At 44.8% G+C, this 13732-nt stretch overlaps 1 protein-coding gene across 6 annotated transcripts in view; it reads left to right on the top strand.

The window, feature by feature from the left end:
• The window catches only part of LOC117434275 (protein Aster-A-like), a 40065-nt gene extending 26974 nt beyond the window's left edge, over nucleotides 1-13091 (top strand). For 4 of the 6 annotated variants that reach the window (XM_059009129.1, XM_059009126.1, XM_059009124.1 and 1 more), the window contains exons 3-19: nucleotides 126-146; nucleotides 959-1043; nucleotides 1675-1778; nucleotides 1963-2058; nucleotides 2280-2360; nucleotides 2522-2637; nucleotides 3129-3285; nucleotides 3534-3711; nucleotides 3820-3966; nucleotides 4431-4549; nucleotides 5042-5184; nucleotides 6356-6459; nucleotides 8245-8427; nucleotides 9277-9343; nucleotides 10872-10979; nucleotides 11231-11351; nucleotides 11791-13091. In XM_059009129.1, coding sequence (XP_058865112.1) covers nucleotides 126-146; nucleotides 959-1043; nucleotides 1675-1778; nucleotides 1963-2058; nucleotides 2280-2360; nucleotides 2522-2637; nucleotides 3129-3285; nucleotides 3534-3711; nucleotides 3820-3966; nucleotides 4431-4549; nucleotides 5042-5184; nucleotides 6356-6459; nucleotides 8245-8427; nucleotides 9277-9343; nucleotides 10872-10979; nucleotides 11231-11351; nucleotides 11791-11886 — 1926 coding nt within the window. In that variant the 3' untranslated portion in view covers nucleotides 11887-13091. The other 2 variants (XM_059009125.1, XM_059009127.1) reach the window with 2 other exon arrangements.
• The last annotated feature ends 641 nt before the right edge of the window (nucleotides 13092-13732 follow it).

Below are 13732 nucleotides of genomic sequence, written 5' to 3'. Positions count from 1 at the left end.
TAAACACATTTACAAGTCTTAAACACTATTATTCATAGTGATTTGTGTGGACTGTACACAGTTGATCTCTTATGTGATTTTATAATCAAATGCATAACTTTTATTTTTTTTTATTTTTTTTCCAGAAAATGCAAAGCTGGTACAATGTAAGTAAATCTTTTTTGTCTAAAATAAAATTTGGAAAGTATTCCTGTCCCATATATCAGTTTCTCATAGAGGACAGTAACTATTCCACCCGACGAAAGAAAAATCAAGCTGCAGTTATTAGTTTTTGAAGCACGGAGGTAAAAACCTTTATAAACGGTCAACTACTGGGGTGCAGTACACCGGAGACCCAGCAGGGGGTGCTGTGGTTAAAGTAAAGCATCCCTTTCCCTGCTATAGCACTGTGGCCAACACAAGTTCTTTGCATAAAATGTGATATACTTAATATAGCCCCAATATATATATAATGCTCTACAGAATTATTAAAAGTGGCTGTGGCTGCATGCTGGTAGGCGTATGATACAGCCCTCATATCTGTGGTCTTTACAAAACAGTCCAGCACTATAGTACAGTATTTACAGATAAACGTTCTTGATTGTGTAAATTCATATAAACAATTCCACAGGTGCAGTTTGGTTTATCTACAGCCCATCCCAGTTAACTCAGGTAATAGAAGGTGTTGCTGTAGTTTTTGTAGCTTGATGAATAGAGGTTGGGTTGTTTGATTGGAGCTTCCCCCAGTCCTTCTTTACAAAGCGTTTTTACAGTCTGCACTAGACCATGTCCTTCAGTGAATCTGCACATTGATCTAATCACACCCAAAGCCTTGAAGGGTTGACCTGTTCAGGGCCTACAGATGAGAACCCCAGGATTGAGAGCCTCAATGAGGGCAGGAAGGGCTTTACCCAGCGCAAGACCTCCGGAGATTTCTTTATTGATTTCTTTATTTTTGTATTTTTTGATTCTCTCCTAGGTCCTCAGCCCCACTTACAAGCAACGGAACGAAGACTTCAGGAAGATTTTCAAGAAGCTGCCAGAGACCGAAAGGCTCATAGTTGGTGAGTTTTTGCTGCAGGGTGTCTTACTTCCTTTACGTTTGTTCTCTTTTGCGTCTTGCACCGCAGCCGTCATCGCGGGGGTGGAAGTCTGTGCAGGAGTTTGACTAGAGACGGGATGTTTTGGGAACTGAAAGACCTCAGTCAAAGCATTATTTTCAGTTTCTGATTTGTGTGTTTTTAAAGTTTAGATGGTCATTTCTTAAAAATAAGGTATTTGTAGAGCTTTATCTTGGGGGCAGGAATATACTGGAGGTGTCTGTGCACAGATTAGACAAGGCCTCAAATAATGGAACCGCCTATAGCACAGCGCCCCCCTGTGGTGTGTAGGAACTGCCTTGGATTTTGAGTTGATGAATCATTACGATTCATATTGCTGTCGTGGTTTAATAACATTCGCTTTTTTATGCTGCAGTCCTATTAGATTAATCTCTCTCCGCTCTCATCTCTCCCTCTCCCTCTCTCTCTCTCTCTCTGCTCTCTCTCTCTCTCTCTCTCTCTCTCTGCTCTCTCTCTCCTTCCTCTCTCTATCTCTGTCTCTCTGCTCTCTCTCTCTCTCCTTCCTCTCTCTCTGTCTGTCTCTGCTCTCTCTCTCTCTCTCCTCTCTCCTCCTCTCTCTCTCTCTCTCTCTCAGATTACTCCTGTGCGCTCCAGAAGGACATTCTGCTGCAAGGCCGTCTCTACCTCTCTGAGAACTGGATCTGTTTCCATAGCAACATCTTCCGCTGGGAAACCACAGTAAGCAGAGTGCTTGGGATAATGTGCAGCCTTTGTGCGATTGCATGATGACGTGCATGTAGATGGTAAACTGGGCTGGATTTCTTTATTGTTTTATCCGCTTCAATAAAAGCATTGCCAGGTTTTTCTTCTTCAGTGCATTTCTAATAGTTTTGCAGTGACAGGTTCCCTTCCTGTTCTTCAGATCACCCTCCAGCTGAAGGACGTGAGCACTCTGACCAAGGAGAAGACAGCCAAGCTCATTCCCAACGCCATCCAGATCTGCGCGGAGCAGGACAAGGTGAGAGGCAGGGGAGAGGGGGTAATACACCCAGATCAGCATTGAGATGGGAATGGAGAGAGGGAGGGGGAAGGGGGAGACTGGAAAGAGAGGGGAGACACACCCAGATCAGTGATGAGAAGTTCTTGGCGGGACTAGAGGATGTAATGCACCCAGATAAACACCAGGAGGGGCAGTAGAGCGTTTCCCTGTCTAACGCACACGTCTTGTGATTCTGTCAGCACTTTTTCACCTCTTTCGGAGCGCGGGACCGGAGCTACATGATGATTTTCCGGCTTTGGCAGAACGCACTCATGGAGAAGGTACGTGTGTGTTGTGGGGGTGGGGCTAGGGCTAAGTGTTCCCTGAGAATATCTGAAAATATCCCAACTGAAAAAGTACTACGAACAATAAGAGTTGAGAAGGTTGTGTGTCAGTCTGTACTGTAATTGACGCGTCCCTCCCCGTCTGGTCCCCCCTCAAGCCGCTGTCCCCCAAGGAACTTTGGCACATTGTCCACCAGTGCTACGGGACTGAGCTCGGACTGACCAGCGAGGACGATGACTATGTCTCTCCCACGGACCACATCAACGGGATCATGTGAGTCTGTGCACTTTCAGCATCTACAACTCCGGCCAAAGGGTTTTTGCATCACCTAGAATTTTAGGATTGAGTTAATAATTTGGGGGGGGGGGATTGATATTTTGATTAACATCATGTTCTCAAAGGAACTCTAAAATGGTATCGCACGAGTCGCTAGGCAATTCAATAGGTTAACGTAACATTATTCAGCAGGTTTCATTCGACTTTATGAAGCCAAATTAGTTCATTCTACAGGGTGATGCAAAACCTTTGGCCATAGCTGTACAGTGATAACCATTTTGAGAAACCTGCATGAAATCAAGTCTTGCCAAAGGCATACAAAGGGAGTGTGACGTTTCTCAAGAAAGCGAAAAGGTTTAGTTTTCCATTTTGAAAAGCTAATGTAATGTATGTTTCCGTGAAAGCAGGATTGCATTAGTAGGAGTTGCAGTACAAGCAGGGTTCCTGTCAGTTTATTAAGTCTCACCGTCCGTTTTTTTTCTCTCCAGCCCCGGTGATGACGTCGTATCAGAGCTGCTGGACCTCCCCAATGACCACTCCTCTCGCAACAGCCTGGACCTCAAACTGGACGCCAGCCCGCTAGTGGACCACCAACCCAACAAGTGCTGCCTGCCCTCGGTGGAGAGCAGCGACGGGGGGCCTTCGGTGAGACTGGGAGGGGGGGTTTCAACACAATTTAAAGGGGTCCATTTCTAACACTCACTTCCGTTAAAAAAAAAATAGTTGGTTTCCCGGGCAGCGTTGTGTGATGCGCTACCGTTACGGATTTTGTGCCCTGTCGGCGAGATGAGATGAGGTCAAAAGCTCTCAAAAAAAAAAAAAGACGAGCCCAGCTCTCTTGCACAGCGGTTAAAACACTCTTAACCCCCCCCCCCCCCCCCCTTCATTTCCAGTTCCTGGAGGATCTAGAGCCTCAGTCTGAAAGCCAGCCGGACGACTCGTCCGCTCAGACGATCACCCCGTTGTCGGAGAGAGCGAAGGCGGTTCTGGGGAACCTGTCGTCGCTGGACTTCGTGAACGATGACGACATACCCACTGACCTGAGCGACTCCTCGGACACGCAGGACGAAGGTACTGGGGCTGCGTCTGTCTGTGACTCGTATTGTCCGTGTTCATGTGACTCTCGGATTCTCATTTCTATATGAGGAGCGTATTGAAATCTCCGCCCTCTCGTACTAGCAGGGGAGGTGGAGTCCTTGTGTGCAGATCTGAAAGGGCGGCTGCACATCAATGCCGTGTACCGGATCAGCGTGGACAGGCTGTATGAGCTCCTCTTCACAGACCCTCCCTTCCTGCAGGATCTCTTCGAGCAGCGCAGATTCACCGGTAAGAGCGAGCCTGCGTCTCTCACTCCCCATACAATACAAACCTACTGTACCTTACCGTCTGTCAGGAAGGCAGCACACAGGTTCAAAAAGAGAGCCCAGGGCTGACTAATGAGTCTACAGCTGTGGCCAAATGTTTTGCATCGCCCTATAGAATTAGCTTCATTTTGCTTCATAAAGTCGAATGAATCCTGCTGTTACGTTCACATACTGAATTACATACCGCTTTGTAGTTTTCCCATGTACTTAATGGAAAACGGATTTGAAACGTGACATTTTGAAGTCTGACATGAAATACTGCTATAGTACTGTTATGGCTTCCAGTAGACTTTTTTTGCGGTATCGTTTTGCGATGTAGTTTCTTTTAAGATGGTCCATCTCTCCCTAACCTCTTCAGATCTTGGTCCCTCTCTCCTCTCCTATCCCGCCCCCATCTACCCATGCTTGCCTCTCTCCTCTCCTCAGATCTGGCGCTGAATGATTGGCAGCAGGACAACAGTGGCACCTCCAGCCGCGTGCTGTCCTACACCATCGCCATCAACAACCCCCTGGGACCCAAAACCGCCCCCGTTGTGGAGACGCAGGTAAGGAGCCCAAACCAGCGGCTGTGCAAGGCGCTCTCTCTCTCTCGCTTCAGAACAGCCTGCCCTGCATTGAGATGTACGCGTTGTAATATAATGCTGAGGATGATTGCAAACATGCAAACCACATGCTGCCTGAATGAAAACACCCAAGGACCTGGGGTTTTCATCCGAAGGTCATTGAAAACGTCTGGTCAAAACGTTTGTCATTTGAATGTATTGAAGTTTCTTCTAGTCTTTCTAAGGAATAAGAACACACACCTGTTTTAGTGCATTAGCGTCTCATGTTTGGAGACCTGGGTTTAAATCCAGCTCCAATGAGGGTGTTTTTTTTTTTTTTTCTCAGCTGGAATGAGTGCTTTTTGAAAAACAGATATTGACTCGCCTCTCTCTCTCTCTCTCTCTTCTTTCTTTCTCTCTGTGTTTCTGTCTGTGTCTCTCTCTTTCTCTGTATCTCTCGCTGTCTCTCCTCTCTCCTCTCTCTCTCTCTCTCAGACGTTGTATAAGAGCAGTCAGAAGAATGAGTGTTATGTGGTGGACTCGGAGGTGATCACTCACGGCATTCCCTATCAGGACTACTTCTACACCATGCACCGCTACTGTCTGACCAGCGTCTCCCGCAACAAGAGTCGCCTCAGGTAAACACTAGGGGGCGCCCAGGTCTACAACGCAATTCATGGTTTTTTTTTAAAAATAAAATTAAAAAAAGACTGAGAGACTCTAAACGGTTCTGATTTTGGATTTTACAATGTCATTTTTATTAAATTGCAGTTTCTTTTGGTATTTCTACACAAAGCCTTCTCCTCATCTTATTCTGGATTCAGTTTTGTTTTTTGCTTATGCTTTTTTTGGTTTCCACTAAAATCTGATTTTATAATGGAATTTGAGCAATCATAATGCAGACACACGGGCCATTTCATGAAGGAATGCGTTTTGATTGGCTGGCGATGACCTCATTCATAGGAGAGCTGATTGGCTGCAGCTCAGAGTGGTGCGGAGGGTTTGCACGGCCTCCCAAGGGGGAGAGAGAGAGAGCAAGAACTCTAGCAATCTCACAAACTGCCGAGGCGGTGTCTTTCAAAAGCAATTCCATTACCTGCTGACCTCCCCCATTTACTCCATAAAAACCAATCCATTAACTAGGCTCTGTAAAAGGGCTAATGCTGCAGTTCTGCTAAGTAATAAGACCGTTGCTATAAGGAATAATGTGAACCCACAAAGAGATCAGTTTTAGAGCTCGCCAAATTCATCTCAAATGAAGAATAAGTGAATTTTCATAGTTATGAATTCATACTCTTTTCATTTCATTTTATTCTTGTCTTTTAACAAAATGGTCCATCACTAAATTATCAATTAATTGATAATTGGATCGCATTCGGCATCTTACAAGTAGCCCATAAGGACCATTGCATGTATCGCGATACATATCTGTCTATCACGATACGCCTTGTATTGTGACAGCACTGTATTGTTACATCACTGACGATGTCGTGTCGTATGAACCCAGCGCTCCATATTATTATTATTATTATTATTATTATTATTATTATTATTATTATTATTATTATTAAGCTTTGCAGGTGTTACAGGGCAATACAAGGCTACACTGCCAAAAACAGCATTTAAATACTGTATAGTTTACAGCTATGCAAATACAACTAGAATCCAACGGAAGATGAGAAGCGACGCGTTGGGTTGAAAGCAGTTTTTGTGACCGAATCGCAGTGCAGTAGCGCGGGGGTAACGCAGCCCCTGAGCTCCTCCCCGGGGTGTGTAACCCTCCTCAATCCTCCTCTTCCTCTTTTCCAGAGTGTCGTCCGATATCCGCTATCGGAAGCAGCCCTGGAACCTGGTGAAGGTGCTGATCGAGAAGAACACCTGGAGTGGCATTGAGGAGCACTTCAGACACCTAGGTGGGCAGCCCTGAGGCTTCAGAGAGCATTGTCACTGCCGCAGGCATCTTCAGAACACGACCAGTGATTCCACCTACCGTGCTGATCAGTCCTGTTTGAATGTGCTGCGCCCTGATGTTAACACCTGATCACATCTAGGGCTTACACATCACCGATCCCATTGTCGTTCTTCTTGCATGCTGTTCTGTACGTGCTGAGAGTATTAGAATTCTGGGTGAGTAAGAGACAGGGTTCAGACACATTACAAAGAAGCTATTTAACAAGACGTCCGTAGAATTCTCCCTTCGGTAATTAACAAACTCGGGCTAATTCGCAGTTCCGCAATAAATTGTCATATTCTGCTCTTCATAATTTATTTCTTTTTTTGGATGTGCAAGACCGCAAAATAAAATAAGGGAGCACGGTACAGTGTGTCTCATTTCTGATCGCTCGATGAAACGGGAGCCGTATCAGCCCAGAGATGAGAGACAAAGAGAAGGAGAGGCGATCTCTTTTATCGGACGAACTGACCTATAACTAATCGCAAGCTTTCAAGACCTCGGAGGTCTCGTCCTCAATTGAAAGTAGAAAAAGAGGATTTCTCATTAGTCATTTCACTCTCGCGGTTTGTACAGGAAGATATCGCAGCGTCCTTGCCTGGGTGGCTGTATGTATTCAATGCAGTGGACTGAGTGTTTCCCTGCCTGGGTGGCTGTATGTATTCAATGCAGTGGACTGAGTGTTTCCCTGCCTGGGTGGCTGTATGTATTCAATGCAGTGGACTGAGTGTTTCCTGACCTGGGTGGCTGTATGTATTTCAATGCAGTGGACTGAGTGTTTCCCTGCCTGGGTGGCTGTATGTATTCAATGCAGTGGACTGAGTGTTTCCCTGCCTGGGTGGCTGTATGTATTTCAATGCAGTGGACTGAGTGTTTCCCTGCCTGGGTGGCTGTATGTATTCAATGCAGTGGACTGAGTGTTTCCCTGCCTGGGTGGCTGTATGTATTTCAGTGCAGTGGACTGAGTGTTTCCCTGCCCGGGTGGCTGTATGTATTCAGTGCAGTGGACTGAGTGTTACCCTGCCTGGGTGGCTGTATGTATTCAATGCAGTGGACTGAGTGTTTCCCTGCCTGGGTGGCTGTATGTATTTCAGTGCAGTGGACTGAGTGTTTCCCTGCCCGGGTGGCTGTATGTATTCAGTGCAGTGGACTGAGTGTTTCCCTGCCTGGGTGGCTGTATGTATTCAATGCAGTGGACTGAGTGTTTCCCTGCCTGGGTGGCTGTATGTATTTCAGTGCAGTGGACTGAGTGTTTCCCTGCCTGGGTGGCTGTATGTATTCAATGCAGTGGACTGAGTGTTTTCCTGACCTGGGTGGCTGTATGTATTCAATGCAGTGGACTGAGTGTTTCCCTGCCTGGGTGGCTGTATGTATTCAATGCAGTGGACTGAGTGTTTCCTGGCCTGGGTGGCTGTATGTATTCAATGCAGTGGACTGAGTGTTTCCCTGCCTGGGTGGCTGTATGTATTTCAGTGCAGTGGACTGAGTGTTTCCCTGCCTGGGTGGCTGTATGTATTCAGTGCAGTGGACTGAGTGTTTCCCTGCCTGGGTGGCTGTATGTATTCAATGCAGTGGACTGAGTGTTTCCCTGCCTGGGTGGCTGTATGTATTCAATGCAGTGGACTGAGTGTTTCCCTGCCTGGGTGGCTGTATGTATTCAATGCAGTGGACTGAGTGTTTCCCTGCCTGGGTGGCTGTATGTATTCAGTGCAGTGGACTGAGTGTTTCCTGACCCGTGTCTGTGCAGAGCTGGAGGTGTCGAAGGTAGAGGCCCTGTTGAAAGCGGACACGGTCGGCAGTGAGAATCTCGGGAAACTACCGGCACTGCGACGCAGGAAACGCAACCTGATCCGCAAGACCCACCTCGGGGAGGGGCTGGGAGCCATCGGGGCGGACAAGGAGCGCACCAGCAGGGGGGGCCGTGGAGCAGGTACGAGATCTGACCCCTCACCCTCTAGAGCAGGGGAGTCAAACTCCAGTCCCCGAGGTGCCGCAGGGTCTTCATTCCAATTCATGACTTGTTTTCAGCTCTTAAACAGCTGCAGATTTCAAGTTAGCTACAACATTTTATAACTTGAACTCTGCAACATTTTAGGAGATTATCAGTTCAATTAAGGGTCTGGTTAAGTAATTGAGAGCTCCGTTGGGATGTAAACCAGCAGACAGGAGGTGGTCCCCAGGACTAGGGATGGGAAGCCCTGCTTGGCCTGCAAACCTGAGATTTCTTTTAACCTAGTGTAGTACCAGATCACGTTTTCTACAACGTGTTTCTTTTGAAACTCCACATTTTGAGACCTTTGTATAATAAATGGGTGTGCCTGGATGAGAAATATTACAGGATTGTTTTGTTAGCTGCAATCGCTTGAAGCAGTCCTGTTTTTTTTAGTTTTTGGAAACTTTTCTAACCCAAGATAAGCGAATAAGACAGGCGACAATTTCCTTACCCCAGGCATACAGTTTGACACAGCTGTGTAAAATATCTAACAGTCAGTAGAGTGTGGAGATCAGAGAGATAGCTGTGTGTGTGTGAGACTTAAATTGCAACTCTCAAGCAGTTTTTGTTTTTTTTCTTCACACTTACAAAGATCATCCACTGCGGTCATCCACTTGGCTATTCTTAAATTAATATTTCTTCATCGATTACATTTTGAAGGAAAATAAAAATGAAAATGTGGTGAAAGGGAGACCTCAAGTGGAGAAAAAAGGTATTGCAGGAGTGTGCCTGGACGTGTGTATAAAGTAAAAGGCTGACTGGTTTGCTGTCTGGTTTGTATTGCAGGCTCTCCCTACATGAAGCCTGGCATCCGAAATGGCATCAATATAATCCTGCTCATTATCAGCTTCATGTGAGTCTGCCTGTCTGCTTCCTGACCCCCCCAGAATGCAACACACAGCCCAGGGTGCTGGGGTCGAAAGCTTTGCATCACCTAGAATTTTAGGATTGAGACATTAATTTAAGTATATATATATATATATATATATATATATATATATATATATATATATATGTATATATGTATATATATGAACATGAATTAGATATTTTAACACCATGTAATCAAAGAAACTACAAAATGATACCGGAAGCCATAATAGTAGTACAGTAGTATTTCATGTCAGATTTCGACATGTCACATTTTTTAATGTGTCAGGTTTTTTTCCGATAAGTTATATGGAAAACTACAAAGCGCCGGTGTGCGATTCAATATGTTAACGTAACATTATTCAGCAGGTTTCATTCGACTTTATGAAATTAGTTAATTCTGTAGAGGGTGATGATGCAACACCTGTGGCCAGCACTGTCGTGATCGATCTTTTTAATTAATAAGAAAGTCCCTCTCTTGAATGTTTGCTGGCTAGCTGACAAGCTGCCGTAATCAAAGTGGATTGAAAGGTTCCTGTGAGTCTGAGCTCAATGTCTGGCTGTTCTGATGAGTGTCTGTCTTCTCTCTTTCCTTTCCTGCTTCCCAATAGGATCTGTATAAGGTATTGTATCGACAGCATCACCCTCGTCTTAGTGTCTCTATTGTAGCTCAGGTTTCATATCCTCCTCCCCTCTAACTGATCAGAGCAGTGGGGTTAATTGAAGGCCTGTTTTTTTTGTATGTGATCTTAGTCACGTTTTTGATCACAGCGTGAGAAACGCTTGGACAGGAGTCCCAGTAGACACTGAATAACAAATGTGCATCTACTGGAGTCCTGACTCTGTGCCCCTGGAGTCCTGACTCTGTGCCCCTGGAGTCCGGGCTCTGTGCCCCTGGAGTCCGGGCTCTGTGCCCCTGGAGTCCTGACTCTGTGCCCCTGGAGTCCGGGCTCTGTGCCCCTGGAGTCCGGGCTCTGTGCCTCTGTTGAGGTGCATGTGAAGGTCCAGTCACTGCTATAGGGTACATCGCTGAAAGGCTAGCAGACGGCACCCTTGTAACATTTGATGTTTAGGGAGTACTGTAAGTGGCACTGCTGAGTTTTGTTTTAAAATAAAAACTTCAAATTTAAAAAATGTATGATGCCATTTAAAATCATTTTTGATTGTTTTTTTAAATAGCCGGTGTGGTACATACTGCCACATTTTATGCAAATGCCATTTTCTCCTTTCTTTCTTTCTTTCTTTCTTTCTTTCCTTCTGTCTGTTTTCATCTTTTCTTCATTTTCTCCCAAGACATGTAATTGTAAGACTGAATCCGGGTTAAAGGCAAGAGATTAGGAAATAGTGTCACTAAAAAAAAGATAATTCTGCTCCACTCCGAACCCAAGAATCAATCATGTTGTTAATACTTCTAAACACAAAGGCATCGCCAGTAATGCATCTGAATCGGTCGTGGCAGTGGGACTGTGTGCTGTGCTGTCTGACTCTCCTCTCCTCTCCTCTCCTCTCAGTCTGGTGGTGCTGGTGGCTCTCAACGTACTCCTCTTCTACAAGCTGTGGTCCATGGAGCGGGCAGCACACACCCTTGAGACCTGGCACTCCTACGCACTTTCAGACGGGTAAGAGCGCCTCCCTTCTCTCTCAACACACACACACACACACACACACACACACACACACACCAGACATATACACACTGCAGTCACAGCACAGAGAGAGAACCTCTCTGTCTCTTTAATACACACCTCCAGACACACAAACACATGCTGGACACAGGGTGAGAACACCATGCACGCTTGCTTGTATTTATTATTTATTTATTTTAAACACATAGGCACAGGGCCTCAGTCTCTGCTTCTCTCCCCGACAGTAAGCTCCCTCAGACGGCCTCGGAGTGGGCACAGATCCTGGAGCTGCAGAAGCAGTTCCACAAGGCTGAGGTCTGCAAGTGGAAGCAGATCCTCAAATCCTCCGTCGGGCTGCTGGACGAGGTGAGCGGCTGGAGAACCGGTCCTTATTGGGATCCAGAGATCCGCGGAGGAGGGTTGTCGGTGTCGATCGGGCTGATTTTCGCCGCTCCGAGAGAAAGGAGGGGAAAAACATCTGCTTGGGTTTGTGTGGCTCGCCGTTCTCCGCACTGTCGGTCGTCACAAATCCGAACAGCTGTTTCTTTGCTCGTTTTCACTCTGAATGGTAAATTTAGCCTGATTTGGACAGCAGTGACCCTCCCCTGATTTCTATTAGAGAGCTCAATCTGAGTAGTTGTTTTGTGCAGCACTGGATGGGAACTGGCAGTGGGTCTGCAGTGTTGAAGCTGCAGTTAATATGTTGTGTTCACAATAGTTCATATATTGAATTAATCAATCTCTCTCTCGCTCTTTCCCTCTCGCTCTCCCTCTCTCGCTCTCTCTCTCACTCTCGCTCTCTCAGATGAAGTTTTCTCTGGAGAAGCTGAACAGAGGGATCCTGACAGCAGAGACCCCGTTTGAATCCGAGGGGAGCGGAGAGGAGCCTCTCTCCCAGTGATCCGACTCCACGGAGCCACTAGAGACTTTGGAGCAACGTGCAATTCCGTGGGCTTAATAACCCCCGCCCCCCCAAATACATGGCAAAGCCCAGAGATCAACTGCTGTAGTGCCAGAAGTAGAGGATGAGGGGGAAAAAACTGAGGAGTGGTGGAATATTTCATGGAATAGTTCCCACAGATTTCGGAAAATGATGTGTTTCTTTTTTTTTACCACAAACGGTATTTGTTCTGACTTGAAATTATATATATATATAAGAGAACGCTGTAGATTTTGATCTAGATTATTCTAGATTTCACATTCTCCGAACTTTGACTGATTTGGGAGGACCAAGACTAAAACAAGAAAAATACAGGAACCTTTTTTTTGTTTGTTTGTTTGTTTTTGGACTTCCTAACTTGAATGTGAGTTTCAAACCAGAAATAAAAATGGGGATGGAGTCGTTCTAGAAGAGAACCGTTTCTTATCTAGATCCTTCCGTTCCCTCGCAGAAACAAACTCCGAACGGAAGGGATCTCCCAGAACAGCCGTGCTGTATTTCAAAACAAAAACAAAGCAAGCAAACACTTCGCTAGCGAGCCAGGAGATGTAGTTACTGAACCACCTAACAAGATCATTGATCAAGAAGACCCTGTGTCCTTTTAAAAAAGGATTTCAATATGCAGAAGGTGTTCCGGACTGACTTGAACTGTTGACAGTTTATGTGTTTATTTGTTATTGATGATGCTACTGTCTGTATTATTATTATTATTATTATTATTATTATTATTAGTGTCGTTTTTAAAAGGGAAATCTACACTGTTATGTTGGTTTGTTGATTTTCAGTTCTCCCCCTAGTGAAACTCCCTGCCAATGCACTGAAGGCGTCCGGAGTGTGACTGCTGTGCGGTTCAGAACTCCGAGTTCGAAAGAACAATCCTATTTATTTATTTGTGTGTTTTTGAGGAGAGGCGTGTGTTGTGTGTTGGTTGTTTTTTTTTTTTTATAGATTTTAATTGGTAATCTTGGAAGTTTTTCTTGTAATCGATTTTTTAATCGGAGCATGTGAATGATCAATTAATCGATTGAATCTCTGTATCTCGAGTCCCATAGATATGGAATTGTAGTAACTCATCCCTTGCATTGAAATTAAGCTGTAAAAAAAAAAAAAATACCAGGATAAAGACAGCTATCTTAGTAAATCCATTTTTAAACAGATTGTTTTCATTCATGTGTTTTCATTTATTGGGTTTCTTTTAACTCAGGCTTGTTTCAATTTAACAAAAATATGAATTGATTTTAACCCATTAAATACCAAATACATTTCTTTGGAAGAAAATCAGAACATTAAGCTGTGTATGTTATGTGATGCATTTGCATTTAGACTTCACTTTTGCTGTAAGTTATCATTACAATATAGTTAGAGAGAACATTGAAATTATAGGTAGATGGTGCCAGTTAAAAATGTGCCAAATAAACTACAATGTAGTCTGTCCTCAAGTGGCACTCAGTGGGTTAATCTGAAGGGATTTCTGCATTGTTTCACACAGAGGTCATGTGACACAACTGCACTGTCTATATGAAATGCAATACTTCTGTTAAACCCTCCGTCTGTCCTCACTTTTGACGCAATTGTCCGTCCAGAACTGAAAATGGAAACCCCACCTGTGAAAACTCCTGTACCTTCACACAAATACACCTTGGCTCCTGATTTCAAAGAAAAACTGGGTTCAAAAGAATCAAGGTGACTTCTGATTGAGTGATGACAAATTGATAATTTAGCACATGTATTTTATTTTTTTTTGTTTGTTTTTTAAGCAAGCAACATTTCAACAGTTAAAATCTCTAATATTTCCAAAAGTAGTATA

Source organism: Acipenser ruthenus, chromosome 38 (genome assembly GCF_902713425.1).
Source record: "Acipenser ruthenus chromosome 38, fAciRut3.2 maternal haplotype, whole genome shotgun sequence".
Classification (NCBI taxonomy): domain Eukaryota; kingdom Metazoa; phylum Chordata; class Actinopteri; order Acipenseriformes; family Acipenseridae; genus Acipenser; species Acipenser ruthenus.
Note: the sequence above shows the minus strand (reverse complement) of the source record. Positions and strands in the feature narration are given on the sequence as shown.